The sequence below is a fragment of the Leuciscus leuciscus genome (genome assembly GCF_965113295.1).
Source record: "Leuciscus leuciscus genome assembly, chromosome: 21".
In the NCBI taxonomy this organism is placed as follows: domain Eukaryota; kingdom Metazoa; phylum Chordata; class Actinopteri; order Cypriniformes; family Leuciscidae; genus Leuciscus; species Leuciscus leuciscus.
The window spans coordinates 937,260-962,260 of NC_138745.1; the positions used below are offsets into that span (position 1 = coordinate 937,260).

General features: G+C 37.8%; 3 protein-coding genes across 4 annotated transcripts; 1 reads left to right on the plus strand and 2 right to left on the minus strand.

Moving 5' to 3' along the window:
* Nucleotides 1–3,358: 3,358 nt before the first annotated feature.
* pts (6-pyruvoyltetrahydropterin synthase) lies at nucleotides 3,359–7,184 on the minus strand. Its single transcript, XM_082151178.1, has 6 exons — nucleotides 6,975–7,184; nucleotides 5,013–5,092; nucleotides 4,883–4,905; nucleotides 4,752–4,808; nucleotides 4,147–4,217; nucleotides 3,359–4,065 (listed from the first exon to the last, which is right to left on the minus strand). Exons 1-6 carry the CDS (start codon nucleotides 7,037–7,039, stop codon nucleotides 3,933–3,935), a joined length of 429 nt encoding a protein of 142 aa, XP_082007304.1. The 5' UTR covers nucleotides 7,040–7,184; the 3' UTR covers nucleotides 3,359–3,932.
* Nucleotides 7,185–8,231: 1,047 nt separating this feature from the next.
* Nucleotides 8,232–12,363, plus strand: rcvrnb (recoverin b; the record flags this gene model as incomplete). Its single annotated transcript, XM_082152010.1, has 4 exons — nucleotides 8,232–8,484; nucleotides 9,487–9,614; nucleotides 10,237–10,348; nucleotides 10,898–12,363. 4 exons carry the CDS (start codon nucleotides 8,232–8,234, stop codon nucleotides 11,014–11,016), a joined length of 612 nt encoding a protein of 203 aa, XP_082008136.1. The 3' UTR covers nucleotides 11,017–12,363.
* Nucleotides 11,581–24,594, minus strand: glp2r (glucagon-like peptide 2 receptor). Of its 2 annotated transcripts, none has more exons than XM_082152009.1 (14): nucleotides 24,406–24,594; nucleotides 22,479–22,699; nucleotides 19,361–19,457; nucleotides 19,177–19,281; nucleotides 18,359–18,480; nucleotides 18,176–18,282; nucleotides 16,947–17,103; nucleotides 16,243–16,384; nucleotides 15,873–15,933; nucleotides 15,007–15,073; nucleotides 14,426–14,514; nucleotides 13,755–13,893; nucleotides 13,642–13,683; nucleotides 11,581–12,943 (listed from the first exon to the last, which is right to left on the minus strand). In XM_082152009.1, exons 2-14 carry the CDS (start codon nucleotides 22,527–22,529, stop codon nucleotides 12,611–12,613), a joined length of 1,512 nt encoding a protein of 503 aa, XP_082008135.1. In that variant the 5' UTR covers nucleotides 22,530–22,699; nucleotides 24,406–24,594; the 3' UTR covers nucleotides 11,581–12,610. The 2 variants fall into 2 exon arrangements, with proteins under 2 accessions (XP_082008135.1, XP_082008134.1); XM_082152008.1 differs by having other exon boundaries at nucleotides 16,243–16,402.
* Between the last annotated feature and the right edge of the window lie 407 nt (nucleotides 24,595–25,001).

Sequence of the window (25,001 nt, forward strand, 5' to 3'; positions counted from 1 at the left end):
TTTATAAACAGGCAGTAACAGACACCTCCCCGTCTCTCTTCCGTCCAACACTGAGAGTTAGACTGCAGTTCATCGACTGGCCACTAGAGACCGGGGTTCCGTTAGACTGCAGTTCATCGACTGGCCACTAGAGACAGGAGTTCCGTTAGACTGCAGTTCATCGACTGGCCACTAGAGACAGGAGTTCCGTTAGACTGCAGTTCATCGACTGGCCACTAGAGACAGGAGTTCCGTTAGACTGCAGTTCATCGACTGGCCACTAGAGACCGGGGTTCCGTTAGACTGCAGTTCATCGACTGGCCACTAGAGACAGGAGTTCCGTTAGACTGCAGTTCATCCACTGGCCACTAGAGACCGGGGTTCCGTTAGACTCCAGTTCATCCACTGGCCACTAGAGACCGGGGTTCCGTTAGACTCCAGTTCATCCACTGGCCACTAGAGACCGGGGTTCCATTAGACTGCAGTTCATCCACTGGCCACTAGAGACAGGGGTTCCGTTAGACTGCAGTTCATCGACTGGCCGCTAGAGACCGGGGTTCCGTTAGACTGCAGTTCATCGACTGCCCACTAGAGACCGGGGTTCCTTTAGACTGCAGTTCATCGACTGGCCACTAGAGACCGGGGTTCCATTAGACTGCAGTTCATCCACTGGTCACTAGAGACAGGGGTTCCGTTAGACTGCAGTTCATCGACTGGCCACTAGTGACAGGGGTTCCGTTAGACTGCAGTTCATCGACTGGCCACTAGAGACAGGGGTTCCGTTAGACTGCAGTTCATCCACTGGCCACTAGAGACCGGGGTTCCATTAGACTGCAGTTCATCGACTGGCCACTAGAGACCGGGGTTCCGTTAGACTGCAGTTCATCGACTGGCCACTAGAGACCAGGGTTCCGTTAGACTGCAGTTCATCGACTGCCCACTAGAGACAGGGGTTCCGTTAGACTGCAGTTCATCGACTGCCCACTAGAGACAGGGGTTCCGTTAGACTGCAGTTCATCCACTGGCCACTAGAGACCGGGGTTCCATTAGACTGCAGTTCATCGACTGGCCACTAGAGACCAGGGTTCCGTTAGACTGCAGTTCATCGACTGCCCACTAGAGACAGGGGTTCCGTTAGACTGCAGTTCATCCACTGGCCACTAGAGACCGGGGTTCCGTTAGACTGCAGTTCATCGACTGGCTACTAGAGACTGGGGTTCCGTTAGACTGCAGTTCATCCACTGGCCACTAGAGACCAGGGTTCCGTTAGACTGCAGTTCATCGACTGCCCACTAGAGACAGGGGTTCCGTTAGACTGCAGTTCATCGACTGGCCACTAGAGACCGGGGTTCCGTTAGACTGCAGTTCATCCACTGGCCACTAGAGACCGGGGTTCCGTTAGACTCCAGTTCATCCACTGGTCACTAGAGACAGGGGTTCCGTTAGACTGCAGTTCATCGACTGGCCACTAGTGACAGGGGTTCCGTTAGACTGCAGTTCATCGACTGGCCACTAGAGACAGGGGTTCCGTTAGACTGCAGTTCATCCACTGGCCACTAGAGACCGGGGTTCCATTAGACTGCAGTTCATCCACTGGCCACTAGAGACCGGGGTTCCTTTAGACTGCAGTTCATCGACTGGCCACTAGAGACCGGGGTTCCGTTAGACTGCAGTTCATCGACTGGCCACTAGAGACCAGGGTTCCGTTAGACTGCAGTTCATCGACTGCCCACTAGAGACAGGGGTTCCGTTAGACTGCAGTTCATCGACTGGCCACTAGAGACCGGGGTTCCGTTAGACTGCAGTTCATCGACTGGCCACTAGAGACCAGGGTTCCATTAGACTGCAGTTCATCGACTGCCCACTAGAGACAGGGGTTCCGTTAGACTGCAGTTCATCGACTGCCCACTAGAGACAGGGGTTCCGTTAGACTGCAGTTCATCCACTGGCCACTAGAGACCGGGGTTCCATTAGACTGCAGTTCATCGACTGGCCACTAGAGACCAGGGTTCCGTTAGACTGCAGTTCATCGACTGCCCACTAGAGACAGGGGTTCCGTTAGACTGCAGTTCATCCACTGGCCACTAGAGACCGGGGTTCCGTTAGACTGCAGTTCATCGACTGGCTACTAGAGACTGGGGTTCCGTTAGACTGCAGTTCATCCACTGGCCACTAGAGACCGGGGTTCCTTTAGACTGCAGTTCATCGACTGGCCACTAGAGACCGGGGTTCCATTAGACTGCAGTTCATCCACTGGCCACTAGAGACCGGGGTTCCTTTAGACTGCAGTTCATCGACTGGCCACTAGAGACCGGGGTTCCGTTAGACTGCAGTTCATCCACTGGCCACTAGAGACCGGGGTTCCATTAGACTGCAGTTCATCCACTGGCCACTAGAGACCGGGGTTCCATTAGACTGCAGTTCATCGACTGGCCACTAGAGACCGGGGTTCCGTTAGACTGCAGTTCATCCACTGGCCACTAGAGACCGGGGTTCCGTTAGACTGCAGTTCATCCACTGGCCACTAGAGACCGGGGTTCCGTTAGACTGCAGTTCATCCACTGGCCACTAGAGACAGGGGTTCCGTGAGTCACCATAAACGTCCCCTAAACTTATAAACAAACGATCTAAAATTATCTGCTCTTTAATAAAGTTCTCAAAGCATCAGCACAAAAACATTATTTATACATCGTTCATGGAACGTTTTTTCCCCCCTGAAACTTTTAAGTTGGACGTTTGTCTGATGTTTTTTAAATGTTGATACTTGTTTCAGAGAACATTCAAAATAACGTTCCATAATGTTTGAAGATGGAATGGAATGTTCTCTTAACGTTCACATAACCAAGAAAATGTAAAAAGCTGGATATTCAGAGATCATTCAGAAATAACATTCTCATTCACATTCTCATTCACATAACATTCACATTCAACATGTGAATGATAGCTAAACGTTCTGCGAACATATTTTTATTAGCTGGGATATTGACATGCTTTGATATAACTTTCACTTTTAGGTATTTTATAAGGTTTAATTGATGCCTTCCCCATCATTACTAATGTCACTTGATATTTTATTCAACTCGAAAGGCTCAAAACACTCGGAGCTGCACATGTTCCTGCATAAACATTTTACCTTTGGAAACATTAAATAATGATAATCTCTCAGTAAAGCTCTGCATTCGCTATTTTCAGTGAAGCATTTCATATGAAAGAGTGCATGTAATCACTGATAATCCTCACATCGCGAGGTAAATAGTATCTCTTTTATTACTTGATTGTGTTGCAGGGTCAAGCACTTCTCCAGATTGAGATATTGGCATAAATCGATGGTGTTGCTGGTTTTGTGTGTTTAATGCACAGTCAAACATCTACAACTAGATCGTATTATGTAAACTTTATTGGGACGCACTCGATACACGTGTGGCGCCATCTACTGGAAGGACAGATGAACTGAAACACATGTTCTCAGCAAGTGCATTGAAATAACGAGTTTTAGATGAGCAAACACACAACATTAAAATGCTAAAAGATTTAAGTACAAAAAATGTATATCATTGAAACATTTTCATTATTCATTAGTACAAATACTTTGAAAATACAAGACCGAATGCCAAGACTGTTCACTTGTGTGTGTGTGTGTGTGTGTGTGTGTGTGTGTCTGTGTGTGTGTGTGTGTGTGTGTGTGTGTGTGTGTGTGTGTGTGTGAGTGTGTGTGTGTGTGTGTGTGTGTGTGTGTGTGTGTGTGTGTGTGTGTGTGTGTGTGTGTGTGTCTGTGTGTGTGTGTGTGTGTGTGTGTGTGTGTGTGTGTGTGTAATCTCTCAGTGTTTAATAGGATCAATCTCCCAGCTGATCCTCAGTCTCAGTGTCTTACATTAATCTGATGTTCTTCTAGTGTTGCTCTCACTCATTAATATACTTTCTAAAGCCACGAAGGCTTTTCAGCTGATCTGGGATCAGTGGCTCTGTTCTCCTCGGTACACCACGATGTTTTTGTCTGTCTCGTACACTTTGATCTCGTACAGGCTGTCGGGGGGGAGAAGCTTCACCATGCTGTCCCAGATGAACACGGACAGGTTTTCAGTAGTGCTGCATGAGAGAATGAACACAGATATGTGGTTAAAATGCCAGAATCACGACTGATATGTGACAACAAGCTCTCCGTCACACCTGACAACATCAGCAAAGTACGGGACGTCCCGGTCCAGGTCTTTATGGTCGAGGGGTTTCATGATGGCCTCCTGAAAAACACAACTTATTAACAACTGTGCATATTCAGTCCTTCTGTTCGCCATTCATCATGCATTGTTTTTATTTCAATCATCATAGAATGGATACAAATATTCAAAAGCATATTAAATATAACACTCATATCCTGTAGATTCAGGTAAACTGAGAGACTTTTGTCTGTGCAACGACTGGGAAAAAATGCCCTATTTATCCCGAATGAACACACAAAATGTATATATTAACTTAAATATATAATAACTTATATACAACTATTCTTATTTATCAATGCTACATTTTTCTAAATGACAATCACAAGTATTCATCACTTCAATGAGCTCAATGTTTCTGCATTAAATTATTACATAGTTTAAATTAATACATTTTTCGCTAACTGTGATTCAGCATATGGACATTTCTGGAATACATAACTTCACATAACACACTGTGGACTCATGCATTCTCTGTGAAGCTGCTTTGAAACGATGTGTATTGTGAAAAGCGCTATAAATAAATGTGAATTGAATTTATTTTGAACTAGTAATGACCTGGATATAGTCCTTGAGGTCGGTCAGGTTCATCACCATTCCTGTGGTCCGGTCGATCTGAGGAACAGACGAGAGTCAGTCCAGTTCACATACACTGAGGATAACATGTGCCTAACCTGTGCTATACATACCTTTCCTCGGACCGTCACTTCCACTAGAAAACACAAATATCAGAAACATATTTATTGTGTGCATGCATGAAAAATTTATGATATATTAATTTCTAAGGTGATCATAGTTTTACTGGCACTTCATGCTCACCTTTATAGTTATGACCATGGCCATTAGGATTGTTGCATTTTCCAAATATTTGTTTATTCTCTTCATCACTTAAAGATTTGCTTTGAAAAAAGAAAAAAATTAATACAAATGAATAATAACAATAATAATACATTTGACAATGACTTAAAATAGGCATTTATTGGTAAAATCATACTTAAAAAAAAATTATTATTATTATTTGCACACAGAACCAAACATAGCACAATTAAATGTTATACATATATATATAATGATATTACATTGCAAAAGGTCATTTAGAGATTCTGTCATAATATTGTATAGAATTTGATCTTAATGGAGACACATAAGAATAAAACACCCACTGTAATAAAATGAATGCCATTAAAATAAAAAGAGTTCTGGGTCTTTGTTACTTTTGTTCTCATAAAACATATTTTAATGTGAAACAGTATTTAACTCTCTATAACTTAAACATGATTTATTTCAGTTTCAAATCCAAAATCTATTGAAAACTTTACATAAAAAAGAAAAAAAGAAAAACGAGTCAATTTCTCTTTTTCAGTTAAACATTTAACCGGGTAGAAAGTGTGGCTTATTCTTTTTTACTGTATTAATGAATACAATATTTAAAAGGGATTAACCCAGCTCTATTCCATCTAATATCATCATTATAGAGCTCCAAGAAAATTCCCTCTCAGAGATATTTAATGTTGTTTATGAAGAATATTAGAAATATATGGAAGCTCGTTTACGCCACAGAATAAAACATTTTAAAAGATAATTGCGACTTTATTTCTCAGAATTACGAGATATAAAGTCAGAACTGCGTGAAATAAAGTACCAATTGCGTCTTATAAAGTCAGAATTCTGAGTTTTTTCTCGCAATTCTGACTTTATAACACATAATTGCGAGTTTATATCTCGCAATTCTGACATCTTTTCTCACAATTGTGAGATATAAAGTCCAATTCTAAGGGAAAAAAAGACGGACTTTTTTTCTTTGTTTTTTTTTTTTACCTCAGAATAGTTTATATCTCACAATTCTGACTTTATAACACGCAATTCTGACTTCATATCTCCCAATCGCGTATTATAAAGTCAGAATTGTGAGATATAAACTATTCTGAGGTAAAAAAAAAAAACAAAGAAAAAAAGTCCGTCTTTTTTTCCCTTAGAATTGGACTTTATATCTCACAATTGTGAGAAAAGATGTCAGAATTGCGAGATATAAACTCAGAATTCTGACTTTATAAGACGCAATTGCGACTTTATTTCACGCAATGACTTCATATCTCCCAATCGCGTATTATAAAGTCAGAATTGCGAGATAACATGCAATTCTGATTTTAAAAAAGTCAGAATTTCAAGTATATTTCTCCCAATTGCGAGTTTATATCTCATAATTATGACTTTATAACACGCAACTTTTTTTCTCAGTTAATTCAACAGCGGTTTTGTTTTATTCACTGTTGAAGAGTTACAGCAAATATGACTCAGGGTTATATTAGAGGAACAGCTGTAATGACTCATATTTTAGGACACTTATTAAAGAGGCGATGTGGGATGAAGCTCCAAATGAAATTAACTAAGCCAATCACGTCTAGTTTACAGCGTCAAAATAAAGCATCTGGATGTTTAAAACTACAATTCCCAGAATTCCTCCGTGATGACGCGGCGTGATGACGCTGTCTTCCTGCAACAAGTAGCTTTCAGCCTATTCATAATTTCCAGACTGGATGTTGGAATGGGATCCAAACCAGTTTAACGAGATTTCATATTTTGATCGAGGAAGTGTGAAAGATGTGTAAAGTTATAGTCTGAAGACAAATGTGAGACAGACACACAGGATCAGACGCTCATGCAGCGCTAGAGAGAGTTAGAAGGCGAAACAGTGTTTGAAAGAGCGTGTTTTAAGTATAATTGCATTATTATTATTATTGTTATGTATTTGCGATATGAATGTATAACCGTGAGCTGTACCTGTGTAAGCGATGGCTCGCGCAGAAGCTCTGCACGCGCGTGATGAACCCGATGCGCTCAGACATGTTCCTCTCAGAAACCTCTCTGTGTTTAAAGTCCACAACGCTTTATAAGTCACAGATGAGCTGCACAATATCCATATATCATAGAGTTCAGATGATTCAGTGTACAGTGGAGGCGGGGCTTAATCGAGCCTTTCATCTGTGCTAATCGATTACAGTGTGACGTCAGCACTCTCCGCGTGCATGAGCTGCTCATGACCATCACGTGTCTTCCAACATCTGGACAAATGACATATTATTCCATATTCCATAACACACACACATATGACATTTGTTAATATATTAAAGTAATATTATATATAGGCTGTGCACACATACATATATACAATATATATATATTAATAAATGTTATTTATAATATATAAATGTGTGTCTGTGTGTATATATATATAAATATTAATTTAACATGTTAACAAATGTTTATATATATATATATATATATATGTGTGTGTGTGTGTGTGTATGTATAATATTAATACATGTATTATATATGAGTTAATACATATATAATTAATGTTTTATTTATGTATACATGTACACACATTTTCAATATATTTTTTTTTTTCATTATATATATAAAATGAGTTTTTTTATGTAAATGTGTGTACAGTATCATAATAATTATATATATGTATATATAATTATTAATAATATATATTAGTTACCATTGTGCAATAAAGCATTAATGTTGCTCAAGCAATGAAACAAAGCATATCTTAAAAATTTAAATATTAAATTACAAATACATTATAAATAACATTTATATAGTATAAGTGTATTATAATATGTGATATATATTTAACATAGTTGCCATTGTGCAATAAAAACATAAATAATGATTGAATATTGTTTCTTGAACAAATAAACCAAAAATAATTGGTATTGCCTCCCAATATTGATCAGCCTCTAACTTGATCCCACACATTTGCATGAATTTACATATATATATATATATATATACATCACTCCTGTATGTTGTACCACAGAAAATGTGTTTAGCACCAGCATATTGTGATTTAATCCGAATGCATCAAATAAGATCAAGAGGTTTCCTGCTGTGACATAAGTCTGATATATTCCTGGAAATCTGTCACTATCAAATCAGCCATAATCACGGCTTCATCCTCCTAATCCTCCGGTGGGTTTAAAAGCAGATCCTGGACACTCGCTCACAATCTGAAAAGTAATTGAGAAGATGGGCAATGCTAAAAGTGGAGCCCTGTCCAAAGACCTCCTGGAGGACCTGAAGATGAACACCAAGTACAGCGAGGAGCAGCTCTACGTCTGGTACCAGAAGTTCCTGAACGAGTGTCCGACGGGGCGCATCAGTCGAGAGCAGTTCGAGAGCATCTACGCTAGCTTCTTCCCTGACGCCGACCCCAAAGCTTACGCACAACACGTCTTCAGGAGCTTCGACTCCGACAGCGACGGAACGCTGGACTTTAAAGGTGCGTAAACATGTAATGCGTCTTTTCTCAAGATGTAATATAAATCTCTGGTGTCCTCAGAATGTGTCTGTGAAATTTCAGCTCAAAATACCCCCAGATCGTATATATGCGTTATATGTTATGGCCCCTAAGTTAATAACTAATGATCTTTACAATGGAAGTGAATCAATCAAAACTAACTTTATCTGGACAATAACTTTATTCTAGATCTGCTGTAAAGCCTAAACAATCTCTGTCACTGTAATCTCCTGTTATCACTGTAAAGCTGCTGTGAAACAGTGTATATTGTTAAAGCGCTGTATAAATGAAGATGACTTGACTAGCTTGTCAAATTTGCTCCTTTTCGGGTGTGAGCAAAATCGCCCCGTTTTTGTGTGTGTCCCTTTAAATGCAAATGAGCTTTAGCTCCGCCTCCGTCCAGAAGAAGGCGGAGTCTTTACACGAGCTTCAGAAACTCCAGCAATAACAAAACAGGCCAATCTCACTCATCCAGAATCCCAGAATAACCAGTAGCGAGTGCAGCCTTACGGAGAGACTCAGGAAGAGTTTCTGAATGTTAGTGGAGACATTTCTGTAGTTGTTGTGGAGTTACATTGATCATCTCATCATCATGATTAACTTCTCCACAAGTGTCCACAGTTCCTGAGGTGTTTATAAGACAGCGGTGACATGTTCTGGTCAATAGTGTTCAGTGCTCGTCTGTGCTCAACCACAGAACAGTTTCAGGCTTTGCTGGATCTTTATCATTGCGTTAGAACTGGTCTCTGTTGTCGAGTGTGAAACCAAATGTCGGCTGGTGTGTGTAAACGTGCAGATTAAGGGCCGCTAATATTATAATAAGATCCTCTTCATACGTCAGAAGGAGAGGGAAATCTGATTGGCTTATTTTTTTACATGTTTGCAGAGAAAGACTCACCAGAACACAGTTACTGGGTTTTAGAAGCACCGATTATAGCACTTACACACGGGAACACACATTTTCTTGATATGTCCCCTTTAAAGAGTACATCGTGGCTCTGCACCTGACGTCCTCCGGGAAGACCGTGGAGAAGCTGGAGTGGGCCTTCGCTCTGTATGACGTGGACAGGAACGGCACCATCAGCAAAAACGAGATTCATGAAATAGTGAAGGTGAACAAACACCAGCTTTAGTCACACACTCCAACTCTCGGCTAACGAGGAATGTTTGGAAAACGTTATTGTAACACTTTACAATACGGTTCATTACTTAACATTAGTCAGCGACCTTAGTTAACATGAACATTTATTTTCCAGCATTAATTAATCTTAGTTAATATTAATTGTAACATTTACTAATACGTTATTAAAATCAAAGGTTGTATTAGTTAACATTAGTTAATGCACTGTGAACTAACATGAACAAACAATGAACAGCTGGATTATTATTAACTAACATTAACAATGATTAAAAAAATGTATTGCTTATTGTTAGTTAATGTTAGCTAATACACTAAATAATGTAAACTAATGAACCTTACTGTAAAGTGTTTCCAGATTATTTCTGAACGTTCAGTTTTTTCTTATATTTTGCAAACATTATTAATCTGAACGGTCCAAAACAAGTAACATTTGAAAAAATGTTCAACTAAAACATTTCAGAAAATAAATGTTGTATAAATAATGTTTTTTTGCGCTAACGTTCTGAGAACATTATTAAACACCAGATAACGTTGAACGAATGTTACTGAAGGTTTGTTCATAACCTTGAGAGAACGTTTGCTCCTCTTTGCAGTCGATATTCAACATGATCTCCAAAGAAGACCAGAAGAACCTTCCGGATGACGAGAACACCCCAGAAAAACGAACTGATAAAATTTGGGACTTTTTTGGGAAAAAAGAAAATGGTAAGTGACTATTTGCATGTGTTAAATGTCTTAGATGACAAAGATATAGAATAAGGAAAAGCCTTTGATTTAAAGTTCCCCTGTAGTCAATACTTTTATCCCTTAAATCTCATCTTTGATCACCAAATGACATAATTAAGTGTTTTCTTGAAAATATCTTGAATGTAACTCGACACCCTTGCCTCATTTAGTATGCGCGGTTCTATGAATATGCAAATGAGCCCCGCCTCCACTCACTCACTCAGCTCAGAGATCCACTGGTTGACGATCACACGTTGATCTGATTGGTTACAAGGTAGTTTGTGACGTCAGAAACACCAGCGATTTCAAAGCGTGTGTTTGAGACTGTCTTTGGTTCACTGCAGTTTTAAGGAGAAAATACTCAGCAATGCTGTCGACTTATGAACTTACACATGGTTTGTGTTAAAGCAGATTAAAAACACCACATAGACACATAAACAACATTAAAAGCTGGATTTACACCACAGAGGTCTTTAACAGTATACTCTTTATTGAGCTTTATAGAATGTATTTTCTTTATATCGTCAGGTAAAATAACAGAGGGAGAGTTCATTCAAGGAGTTATGGACAATAAGAACATTCTCCGGCTGATTCAGTTCGACGAGCCGCAAAAGGTCCAGGAAAGGCTCAAAGAGAAGAAGCAATGATGTGTTTAAATTACTGCAACTTGTTTTAGTTCAATCTGACTCTTTTAAATGATTAAAGTGTAAAAAGTGCATTACATGCTGACTGAGTTAAACGACTGATAGGAATTCAATTCAATGTGTGCCATGAAATATACATGTAAAAATGTTGTTTATTTCCACCGACATGCAGTATAAAACATAACGGCAACAGCAACAGGAATGCATTTAATTTTCCTCTGAAATACACAAGCAGTCCATTGGCCATGTGACCCACAAGGGTCAAAAGGTCACATTCACAGTCGTCTGTGAAACATGCCAATTATGCAAATGATCCACAACTCTTCTTCACACTCACTTGCCCATCAATAAAACACTATAACAGTCATGCAAACGTTTCATTTTAATATTCTACTGATGCTACTCTATTTTACATTGAGTGTTTGAGCGTTCTGTTGCTCTTAGTTCTAGTGTGAACATCTTCATATTCTTGATTTGCTGTAAACTGTTCAGTTTAATCGTGCTTTCTTTGCATTTTGAAAATGTTTATTTGAAGCATATCAAAATGCAGCGGCTCTCGACTGGTGGTTTTGAAGCTAAATGCATATAATAAAATACATCTAACAATATTATCTAGCATAGGACAGTGAAAGGCAACGATGGAAACATTAATGCATGTCAAGATTTGCATTTCTGCATTATAGTTTTGGCTTTGAGTCGCAACATGATATTCAATGATGTGGATATAATAAAGCATGTGATATTCTGTACGAGTGTCAATCACAGTTGGTTTTACTGCTGTATCAATCACTACTCCTGTCGTCTTCACTGAAGCAGATCTTCAAGGAGCGGATGAGGCATTCTTTGAGCAAACAACAGTATTTCAACGCTTAGATTAGATTGTGGACCTTGCATCATATAGATGTACAAAAATCAGGTATCAAAAACATAATGGAAGCCATTTACTATGGAAGCTTGTTTCTGCCACGGAATAAAAACAAGAAAGGTCATTACAATGTACGGCTGTACTGTGTATTATTATTTTGTATATATAAATATATATAAATACACACATGCATGTTGTATATATTTAAGAAAAATGTGTTATTTATATATAAAATATTTATATATAATATAAATATATATACAATATATACATGTAAATATTTCTCAAATATATACATGCATGTGTGTATTTATATATATTCATATATACAAAATAATAATACACAGTACACACACATATATTATGTAAACACAATCTTTTATTTTGGATGCGATTAATCGTTGCACATCCAACACTGAAACAAATAATATGATCAATAAGTTAGGACAACACATTGCTTTAACTCATCAAAATAAGTTAAGCAATTTAAAAAATATATAATTACAGTGTAAATTGCAACTTTTTATCTCACAATTCTGGTATTTGTCATGCGTGTTTATACCACACCATTTTCCTCAGATGTAAACATTATGAAGTCCAGAGTCCGAATCGTGATTTAAAAAGTCACAATTACCTTTTTTTATTCTGTGGCGTAAACAATCTTGAATAATTTACAGTGGTTAAAGAGAGGAAATATACATCCCTAATTACATATTTCTATAAAAGTGAGTGTCAGAACTCGCTCTCCTCGATGATCTCCTCCATGGTCTCTCCTAAAGTCATCTCCCCGTCGCTGCTGGACAAACTCTTCCTCATGTAGAACTCCAGGCCTAAGCTCCGCCCACAGGCCATGTCCTCTGCTGATTGGTCGGTCAGCTGCGGATGCACCTGTGAGGGGGCGTGGCCTCCGTCCTCATTGGACTGGCTCTGCTCTTGGTTTTGTCCTGAACTCTTCTGCGAACACTTCCACAGGTGTTTGGGGTGGATGTCCGTGAAGCAGTTGTGAACCTCGAAGTGATTGGACGAAACGAACAGCTGCCAACGCTTCTTCAGCTCGGCCTGGACCTGGACATGTTCATAAATCAGGTTATTATGGTGAAAAATAATAACTCTCACACGAGCGCTGCACAATTAATGACAAAGCAAACCGCACGCGATCTGGCAAAGGCTGCGATTATTTTATGTGCAGCTTGTCAGTGAAGTACGGCTGATCCGTAGTAAATGCTCCATCTGAACACCAGAGGGCGTCTCACACACACACACACACACACACACACACACACCCCGCAGAAGTACGATAACACACACCCCTATCAGCATCACACTCTCTGTCTCTGAATAAACAGAAGACTGAAACGCTTTGATTAAACACGACTAATAAACACACGACTGCCTTATTCTGTGTCAGAAGCTCATCATCTCTCACAGGAGGAGGAGCTCAGCTGTCCTTATGAAGTGAGTTTGGAGGAAAAGCATGTTATTAATGTTGTCTTTTGTTGGACAAGAGGTTCATAAACGCTTCTCATGTCTGTAAGATGTTTGACGCGTGTTGCTTTTTCAAATGCTCGTTATAAGCGACTCAAACTCAGAGCGTTCAAAGTGAGCCGCGTTTACTGAGCCGTACGTCACTGACACGCTGCACATTACACACAATCAGACTTTGTGACTTCATAATCACGATAAGCCAAATCGATTTAAGTTCGATTTCATGTAAATTGTGATTAATCGTGCAGCGCTCTCTCAAACGCCTTCACCGAACGTACCTCTCCGTTAGCGAAGCAGTACAGCACTGCGACTAGCAGACCCTGTGGAAGAGTAAAGCTCACGGTTAGAGGTTTCGCTGAGTCGGAAGAGGAGAAACGAGGAGTTTCCTCACCTGGAACGAGCTCAGGGTCAGATGGACGAAGTTCCGAGCGTATCGGTGGCTTCCTTCGACTGACTCGTCGATGATTATGGTGAAGACGATCTCGTGGATCCCGAGAAGAGGAATCAACACAAGCGTTGCTCTGACTAAACTGTGCAAACCGAGCGAAATGTGTGAGTCTTCATTAGAGATGCACAATATCAACATTTTTGGCTGATAATAACCGATAATTCTTTATATCTGAAAGCCGATAATCGATATATTGGCCGATAAATCTAAATCCAAATTTTTATATAATTTTTGAGAGCCTGATTACAAAAACAAAAGTCTCAACATGTCCCAAACACACAATTATAATGATGTTCTCATGATAATGTTATGTAGCCGATATGACAATATGTCGCACTGAACTCTATTTTCCTTTTTGAAGTGATTCAATCATATTTCAAGCAATTCAAACCCATCATGTTGAACAGTGGCATCTGAAGTGTCTCAGCTGAAGGAGATCATACATCATTTATCAGCTTTAATATATCAGCTAAATGTTCTTTTCGATACTGAGCCGATAATGATAACATTAAAAGTGAACGTATGGGCCGATACGGATACGGTGGCGGATATATCGTGCATCCCTAGTTTTTATACACACAAGCAACAGCCATTTCAGACGAGTGGCGACTAACCTGTCACGGTAATCCGTGAACTTCAGCTGGTCCGCCTTTAACTTGGACAGCAAGAGTCTGATGATTTTCAGGAAAATGCAAAAGATGACCTGAAAGTCAAGCAAGCGCACGATTATTCCCATGGTTTTTATTACATGTTCTCCAACATTTCCTAAATGAGCCATGGTGTCTGAATAAATACATGTAAAAGCAACAGAAAAGTTCAACATTGCAAGTGCATGATCATATCAGCGTTTGACTTTTGCATGATTTGTTTTTCAGCAGGATTGAGTGTTAATGAGGTTTTGATTTTATTATATTGATGCACATTTTCATTATGAATTGCTGGTCCGCCTCTGAAAAGTAAAGGGCAGAGGGTCCAAACACAGTTTAATACACTGTGACTGTCATCTTTACGGCTCGTGACCGGCATGAGACGCGACGGCACGAGGATCACCAGTGAAATCTGAGTTCCACCATGACAGAAGAGCAGATGTGAACCAAACCACGGTTGTCATGTTGAACATGCGTCACTAAAGGAGAACAGTTGCATGAGGGGAAACTAGACATCTGTAATGACATTCATAAGGCATCTTACTCACGATCACTGATAGTGTTATCGGGCCTCGGATTATCCACCAGATCCATCTGATATTATTCAACCAACAGCTTTAGAAAAACATCACATGCAATGCATTATATTATGCATATATAGCCTTATAACCATTAATAGTTATTTATACAGCACATTTCATACACAATGGTAATTCAAAGGGCTTTACATAGAAGGAATTCAAATAAAAAAGGTGATAAAATATTTTAAAACAGTTTAGAATTATAATAAGCATAAGAATGTATGGAAACACTTTACAAAGAGTTTCCATTTGTTAACATTAGTAAATGCATTAGTTTGATGACATGAACAGTTTTTTAAAGCATTTATTATTCTTTGATAATGTTAGTAAAAATATAGTTGTTCAGTGTTCATGTTAGCTCACAGTGCATTAACTAATGGTAACAAATACTTCTGATAATGTATTAGTCAACGTTGATTTCAACACATTAATAAACATGAAGCAATGTTAACAAATTAAACTTTATGGTAAAGTGTTACCGAATTTATTTTAATTGTGGTGAAGAAATTTAAAGTCATGATATAATAATATAAGCCCTTATGTCTAGCTTAATATACACACTGTAAAAATATATTTTTTCAAGTTGCAAATTGACATAATTGGGGAACAATTTCAGTCTTTTTATTAAATCAATCAAGATTTTTGCAGATTTTTGTAATTATTTGTGAAATGAAGCAACTTCTGCTTCAAAGTAAATCTTACACCAATTTTTTCTTTCAGTGTATCGTTCCGAAAATTTTTTTTATTCTACTATATAATACCTTCTCACACATATATTTTCTGGATTACGTGCAAAACTTTCTTTTAAAGTGGGAAGTAAGAAAGGCACGTACCTTTTATTTTCATACAGAGTTTTGGCAACGGTCCAGGGAATCACGAACAATAACGGAGTTCCTGAGTGAGTTTGATGAATAAAGTTGGAGAGTTAATAAAGTCATGCTAACACTTTACTTAAAGCCTTTGTATATGATGCATTATAAAAGTATTTCTAATGCATTAATTATGCCCTGTAATGCACCCTATAATGCAAATATTCTAAAGCATACCTTGTTTACAATTATTTATGAAAAGATATGCATTATAACTTACATTATGAATAGCTTTATAATGCATTGTACATGAATGCAAGTCATTTTTAAGTTAAATGTGTAACAAGGACATGAAAAGGACAAATGATTGTTGTGTGTTAAGGATAAGTCGCACCCCATCCGATGATCATGTATTTCTTCAGGAGTCTCTTCCGGGTCAACACCGCGGTGAACAGAAGCGTGTGCAGGAATATCGCCTCCACTAGAAGCCAGAAGTAATTACATCCCACAAAATATTCCAGCGACACCTTTGAGGCCTTGCAGAGGAAAGAAATCTGGAGGGTTGACATTTATATTACTGCATCTCTGGTGCATCTACACAATAACACTGCTACAGAATAGCATACAGTAGACGTGGCACTGCAAAAAAATGAGGATTTTTGTCTGGTTTCCAGTCCAAATATCTAAAGATTCTTAAATCAAGATGCATTTATTAAATGCATAAAATGACATAAGATATTATGTCCTGTTTTCCGGGGAAATAAATAAAAATGAAGTGAGTTTTTGCTTAAAACAAGCTAAATTATCTGCCAATGGGGTCAGAAAAATAATCTTAATTCAAAAAGAAACGAGATTATTATTATTTTTTACCCCATTGGCAGATAATTTTGCTTGTTTTAAGCAAAAACTCACTTCATTTTTATTTATTTCCCCGGAAAACAGGACATAATATTTTATGTCATTTGACTACTTTAGTAAATGCATCTTGATTTAAGAAATGTTTGATATTTGGACTGGGAACAAGACTTCATATTTTGCAGTGTGCAGATGATATGATTCCACAGAAGTGAAAACGAACACAAATGAAGGTTTCTGTACCGCAGATTTGGTGTAGCTGTTCCATCCCAGTTCATCCCTGGGAAGGTTGGTGTACGTGACTTGTAATATAACCTCTTTGGTAATTACCGCTGTCGCTCTGAATATGAACGATACAAAGAGATTCATGTGGATGTAGTTCCTCGTACAGTGAAGCTTCCTGAAAACAACAGGTAAAAATAGTTTATTGCTTGGTTAGGGACAAATAATAATTAGTATCAGGTATCTGGAGCCAGTTCTGGGCTCTGGATAGATGACCGGACAGGACAGAAATGAATGAATTTGATCGCTGTAGCTTGGACATGCATGCACAAAGGTAAATCTAATCATGCAAGTACAGCGACAAAGAACATTGGTTGAATATAAATACAGTGAACAGGAGCGATTCATCAGAGAATGCCTGTATTCCAAATTAGACAATGGTTTGTCATCCTTTGCATGACCATGAAACCATCTTTTAACAGTGAGATTGTGTTTAAAGTGTTATTAGACGGAAACGAGTTTGCAAACTATCTTAAAGTGCCCATATTATGCTTTTTTGGGATATGACCTTATATGTAGTGTGTAATAAAGCGGTTTGTGAATGTAAAAACTCTGCAGTGTTTCAAAATCATAGTGCAGATAAATGGTGTTTTTGTCTCCCAAAAGAAAGAAGTGATTCTGAACTGCAACGAGTCGTCAGTGATTCCAGTCTCACCTATGTAGGTTTGTAACTAATTTGCATAATGCCAGCCTCTGGTCTTGATTGGCTGAGAAGCGTCTCTTAGCTCCGCCCCTTAAACACTGTAGTGTATCTGAGACTGGAAGAGTTTGGTTCGTGTTGTTCGTGTCGAGAAGACGCTGACAAAGCAAATCCACTTTGATGAGATTGATACGGTGAAACCCACGCCATCGTTACTGTTCGTATCACTGTGATCAAGAGCTGAGATTCAGATATGATAATGAGCGTTTGCTTTCTGACAAATCACAGCAGAGCAGCTCTCAGAGAGGCGGAGCTTAGAGAGACTGAATCTTCGATGGAAGCGTTTCAGACACTGAGAGGAAAGAGCTGATGTGCAGTGGAGATTATGAGGAGATCAGTGTTTTTGAGCTTGAATGTAAACCTGTTACAGGAGACTCTACAACAACATTAGGAACATTTAAAATAGCATAATAGGGGCACTTTAAAGTTACATTCTCACTATATGAAAGAAAAAGGGACCCAACACTGAGCCCTGCAGAACTCCACTCACCTCAGAAGACTCATGATCAGAACAGCCAAGCAAAGAGAAGAGAAAGACAGCGAGTATCCTACAATGGACAAGACTCTCAACACAGACTGCCGAAATACCTCTTCTTCCTGTGTATGCAGGACGCCAGTGTAATAATGATGCCATGATGGAGACCATACTTTAATGTCTGGAAGCAATATTCACCTCAGACTTGAAAAAAGAGTTGTTTTCACACTCTGACTGATTTCTCCAGACGCTGCTGGAGTTCTCCTCAGTTTTCCAGGTGCCGTTGACCGTGCATTCCTTGAACACATTTCCAGTAGCACCTGAAAACGACCACCATACATTCATTACGTTTTTAGTGTTTTTTTTAGAAAAACAAATTTATTTTAATTTTATTTAATTTTATTTATTTATTTATTTAAAAAAAAAAATTACACACTTCCGTAAAAATTTTGGAATAATTACGATTTGTTAATGTTTTTGAAAGAAGGCTCTTCTGCTCAACAAGGCTGCATTTAATTGTTAAAAAATATATTAAGAACAGTGAAAAATTATTAGTTTAAAATGGCTCTTTTCTATGTGATTATTTAAAATTTATTTCAAAAACATAAAAAACGTACTTATTCCAAAATTCGGACAATCACTATAAAAACAAATTAGCTTTATATATATATATACGCATATACATATATATAGGGGCTGTACAACAATTAATCACATCCAAATTAAAAGTTTGTGTTTACATAATATATGTGTGTGTACTGTGTATAATTATTTTGTATATATAAATACACACACATGCATGAATATACTGTACACATATTTATATATAATTTATATAAATATTTTATATAAATAAAAAAATAAATAAACATGCATGTGTTATTTTGGATGTGATTAATCACGATTCATATCTATAAAATGTTATTATTAAATAATATTAGGCTGTGAAATTATTTAACCCTTTAACTTTGTTAATGTAATTGGAAAAAGTGTAAAATAAGAATAAAACAGGAGACCTTCTCTGATCCACGGTAAATACGGAGGACAGGGAACGGACACGATCCCGGGAGATGAATGTGGCCAACAGGCAAAAACGTCAAATGTTCCATTGCAGAAAATTCCTATGGAGTGATTCGTACAGTGACTTCCATAGCAAACATATATTAAAGTATGACATCTCTTTCCAGCAGCTTCACTCACCAGTTCCAGTGGGCAAAGTGGCTTTCAGGAATCGTGTGCAGTTCTCCTGATATTCCCCACGTTTATAGATCAGATCGTCCAACATGGAGCTCATGACCTTCACAAAACAACATAAAACATGAGGTTTCCTCGCTGATAATGTGTGGCTCGACTCCGGTCATGATGAGAGCTGACGAACACAAGATGGCAGTGTTTATAAATGCTCTCCGCATGGAACGGCTCCATGTTGTTTATGACTTTCCTCAGCAACATCACGTCTGTAGAAGACTGAGAGTTTTTATCAGGACACAATTAATGTTTCCAGAGAGCGGTGAGAGGTTGTGACTGGAGGTGATATTAAACATCTTCAATGAACAGATAAATATTTGCATTCTTCCCAGTTTACAATGCCAACTCCTGAATACCAGTTTAGAGTGAGAAAGTGCATTCTAGTCGCTCAGAAAGTGTGTTTAACATACAGTAAGATTTCTCTGCTATGTTTCAGTACAACTAACCCTAACCCAGTAAGTGATTTCACTATATTAACACAACTTCATGCTACATAATATTCATTTCTATGTGGGTAAAGTGACAGTATTGCAATCTGTAAATACACTATACTAGATTACCCATTAACTACTGGTCAACTTCAGACTATAAGTAACTTTGCAAACTAGAGTTTTAGTAGATTGTCTGCTTAAATACAGTTTATTTTGACGTTCTACTGACTAACTTTGCAACTTCATGTCAGCTTAACCCTAACCCTAGTCTGTTCATTTTCTAGTTAGTTGACATTACAAAGTAACTTACAGTCAGAGTAATGTCTAAAGTAGAGCGTTGAAATAAAGAGTAACCCAGTATTATATATTATTCTACAAATATGAAGCATTTATAGGACATTTAAATTCTGGGTTATAATATGAAACGTGATGCTCTCTGATTCGGCATATTCAACTTTTACTCAGAACTTTCACCTCAATGTTAAAAATCCTAGAAGTATCCCGAGCAGACGGAGAGACTTATGACCGTCTACTGTAATCCCACTGAAGATTGCACAAATCTGGCCAGCGAATATGATGACATTTGACACAGTTGTGAAAGTGACTAACATGCACATTCATGCCTCTCTTGTGTCTTGACTCAGTCACTTCAATCATCGTTTGCTATAAGCGTCTTTGAAATAAAAGCCAACACTTTACACAGGTCAGAGATCAGTCACACGTTTCAGAACTGAGCAGATTAATGTGTAAAACTAAGAGTGTGTGAAGATCTATCCACGGCTCTTTCACCCTTTCATCTGAACATCGGGAGCGTTCGAGCTCAAACTTCTACACAAATCAAACTCGGATCATCTCATCCGCCGCATACTTTACTCCGATGTTGCCGACTTCGTAATCTCAGGAGATTCATGTCTGTCTGCTAAACTTCCAGAGTATGTGGAGATATATACGAGGAGTTAAACAGCAACATGTGTCTGATATCTGTTAGTCATTTACAATCTTTAGTTAACGCTGGACTGATATTAACTAACATTGAGCAATACATGTGTTACAGTATTTATTCATCTTTGTTAATGTCAGTTAATAAAAACAACTGTTCATGTTAAAATTAACATTAAACTTATAGAATCACTGAATTCTTCTATTTTTATTATTATTAACATCTTATTTCATTGGTCTTGTTTTTTTTTTAATGAATTTCTACTTTTTATTATGAACTACTATTATAATATAGACCCTACTATTACATCTAATATTACTAATGCTATTATGTGATCTTCTTCAAGTTACTTTTTTAACAGTAAAAAGTCGAGTTTTAACAAGAAAAACTATTTTTACTCGACATTACTTGCAAATAAATAACATTTAACATCGTGAAACAAACATGTTTAATTTGTATTCAACATTTTAAAATATAAAAACAGAAGCACACTTTATAGTAAAGTTTTTCCTATACAAAATTACTAATACTATTATTTTATCTATTAAATACTATTATTTTATCGACTTCAAGCTACTTTTTACACATCTAACTACTACACTGAAATCAAAAACGGTGTAAGATTAAATTTCAAACAACTTTCATTCAGAAATCGCTGGTAAATTTCACAAATAATTACATATTACATTAGAAAACACTTTACAATAAGGTTCATTAGTTATCATTAGTCAACAACCTTAGTTAATATCAACTAATAATGAACAACACTTCTACAGCATTTATTAATCTTAGTTAATATTAATTTCAACATTTACTGATACGTTATTAAAATCAAAGGTTGTATTAGTGAACATTAGTTACTGCACTGTGAACTAACATGAACAAACAATGAACAGCTGGATTATTATTAACTAACATTAACAAAGATTAATAAATACTGTAAATGTTAGTTCATGTTAGTTAATGCATTAACTAATGTTTAACTTATGAACCTTATTGTAAAGTGTTACAGGAAGGGCAACAAAGTTGCAAATTCAGTCTAAATGAAATGATACATTTCCCATAAATTGAAGAAAGATTCTTGCAATAACTTAATAATGGACCCGTCATCTCTTGAAGAGTTTTAGTGAAGCTGTTCTTCAGAGACTCGTCAGTTTCAGTGTGTGTGTGTGTGTGTGTGTGTGTGTGTGTGTGTGTGTGTGTGTGTGTGTGTGTGTGTGTGTGTGTGTGTGTGTGTGTGTGTGTGTGAAGCTGTTCTTCAGAGATTCAGCAGCTGAAGTGTGTGTGTGTGTGTGTGTGTGTGTGTGTGTGTGTGTGTGTGTGTGTGTGTGTGTGTGTGTGTGTGTGTGTGTGTGTGTGTGTGTGTGTGTGTGTGAAGCTGTTCTTCAGAGACTCGTCAGCTGAAGTGTGTGTGTGTGTGTGTGTGTGTCTGTGTTAGTTAAGCTGTTCTTCAGAGACTCGTCAGTTTCAGTGTGTGTGTGTGTGTGTGTGTGTGTGTGTGTGTGTGTGTGTGTGTGTGTGTGTGTGTGTGTGTGTGTGTGTGTGTTAGTTAAGCTGTTCTTCAGAGATTCAGAGACTCGTCAGCTGAAGTGTGTGTGTGTGTGTGTGTGTGTGTGTGTGTGTGTGTGTGTGTGTGTGTGTGTGTGTGTGTGTGTGTGTGTGTGTGTGTGAAGCTGTTCTTCAGAGATCATGAGCTCACCTGAGTCGTGTAGAGAAGCGCCATGAGAGAAGAACGCAGCACAAACTCCATCAGCACGGCTCAATATTCACATGCCCACAATCCAACCTTCATGACACTCATAATTCCTGGCCTTCCCGCGCGGAAGAGATCGGAGAACTCGGATAAACTGAGAGAGTCTGTGCTCTTTCACTCCAGAGTCGATGCTCTTCTGGCTCTCCTCAGCCAATCACCATCCGCTCCTGTGAGGATCAAGCAAACAGGGAGAGTTTCCCAAACGCATCCAATCTCCAGCGCTCTCCTGATCAACTTCAGCTCACGACTCTTCTGGGAAACGCAGAGCATCTTCATCAAGAGTTTATAATCTGATCCTCAGAACTATATAGAACCGCTAGTAGGAACGTCTCGACTCGACTTACAGAACGCTTCGTGACACAAGGATCTATATATGAGGACAAATGTCTGACATTATTCAATAATTCTTTCATATTTAATGGGTTAAATCTTTTCTATTTGGGACATTTAATATTCAACAATATTATTGATCTGCCTTCCTTAAGCTGGACTGTGACACTATTTTCTTCTAGAAACAAACTTTGTTGTATTATTCTCCTGTTATCTCTGTGAAGCTGCTCTGATACAGTCTGGAGACTTGACTTGACTATTAATTAAAACGGTCCATAAAGTGATGGAACCCCTAAAAGCATCTATTTTTTTTAATCTAAGAGTCAAATTCAAAATACAAAGAATTTTTTATTTATTTATAACAACAATAATACAAATAAATAAATAAAAGCTAACATGTATAGAGCAAAAATAGGGCCTGAAAAGGACGTCAGCTTTACTTTTTCAACATTTAACAGATTATTATTTATTATATAAAATAATTTTTATTTTTATTTATTTTTATTTTAAAAATAAAATTATTTAAAATTATTAATTACATATATTTTTTTATTATTATTTAATCTGAACATCAAAACAAAGGTGCTTAATCTTCAGAAAATGTTCCAGGGATGAAACTATATTATATAAGCTGTTTTGTTTCCTATTCAATTTTTTTTTATGATATTTGAAATTTGACCTGATACTAAAATATGATTATTAAATAACAAAATCTAAATTAAAACACCATGGCTATGCCAGGAAGGGAAACAAGGCTGCAAATTCAGTCTAGATGAAATGACAAATTTCCTATAATTGAAGACTCTTGCAATAACTTATTAATAAACTTTATTTTCAGCTTTAAAGCAGCTTCTCAGGCACTTTACACAATAAAAAAACACAAAGAAAATACACAGATAGAATTGATAGAACTAAAAAAACGCAGCAAGTCTAAGCTTCCTTTCATCTAATAAAAGTCCCACATTTATTAGTGTCATAAAGACAGTAATAGCAGCCGAACCACGTTTTCTTTAATGGGAAGTGCCGAAAACAAATGGCTAATTTGCTTCTATCACAATAAATCAATATTACGAGGCGCTCATCATGTAAAACCCCGAGGCCTCGTCTTCTAACGGTACGTGCCAGCCATTTGTCAAATAAAATGAATAAATAACAGCAGTCATAATAGAGGCGAGGCGTTCTGCAGCGTGTCAGCACTCACTCGCTCTCATCAGACCTGCGTAATCATGTGTGATTACACGCTTTTAACACCGGCCACTAATAAGAGGACTTCATCTGATGCATTCAGGAACTCAATTATCATGCATTAACTTCATGGAAATTAATTGACTGGCATGAAAAAGCTGAGATAAAGCAACATTCACATCTTCCACTCATGCACTCAGTTGTTAAAACTTTACATGCATGTACGCAGATATTAAAATACCAGCATCTTCTACTCAAATCTCTTTAGAAGAGAAGTAAAGAATGCATTTCTTAATCACTTTGCGAGAATTGGAGAAATGGAGAATGAATTACACATTATTAAAGATGAACTACTTACACGTCCGGCTCGTCTAATCTGAGAAGAAGATGAGGATCGTGCAGATTTATAAGCTGTTAAATGATGATCTCTGTGAGTTTGGCATCTTGAAGCGTAAGGAGTTTAGTCAGCGAGCTCGTGATGGAGAGAGACGGTCTGGAAGAGTCTGATAATGCGTGTTCTGGAGATGTAAACATGAAACTCGTGCAGTCTGACGGTCTGAAGCTGAAGTGAGTTCTCATGATCTCTCTCGCAGGGTCAAGACGACACACACATATACAAGAGAACACAATATAAACACACAGAACATCAGACCCGATCAATGACACACACACACACACTGCTGTCGAAACACTGGAATATGTGTTTGAAAAAGTCTCTCTGCATTTATTTCAGTGAAATATATGTGAATATATAGTAAAGTGTAATTTATTCCTGTGATCAACTCCACATTACTCCAGTCTTCAGTGTCACATGATCCTTCACAAATCACTCTAATATGATGATTTGGTGCTCAAGAAATATTTATGATTATTATCAGTGTTGAAAACACTTCATTTGTTTGTGGAAAACGTCATATTGTTTTTTCAGGATTCTTTGATGAATAAAAAGTTTTA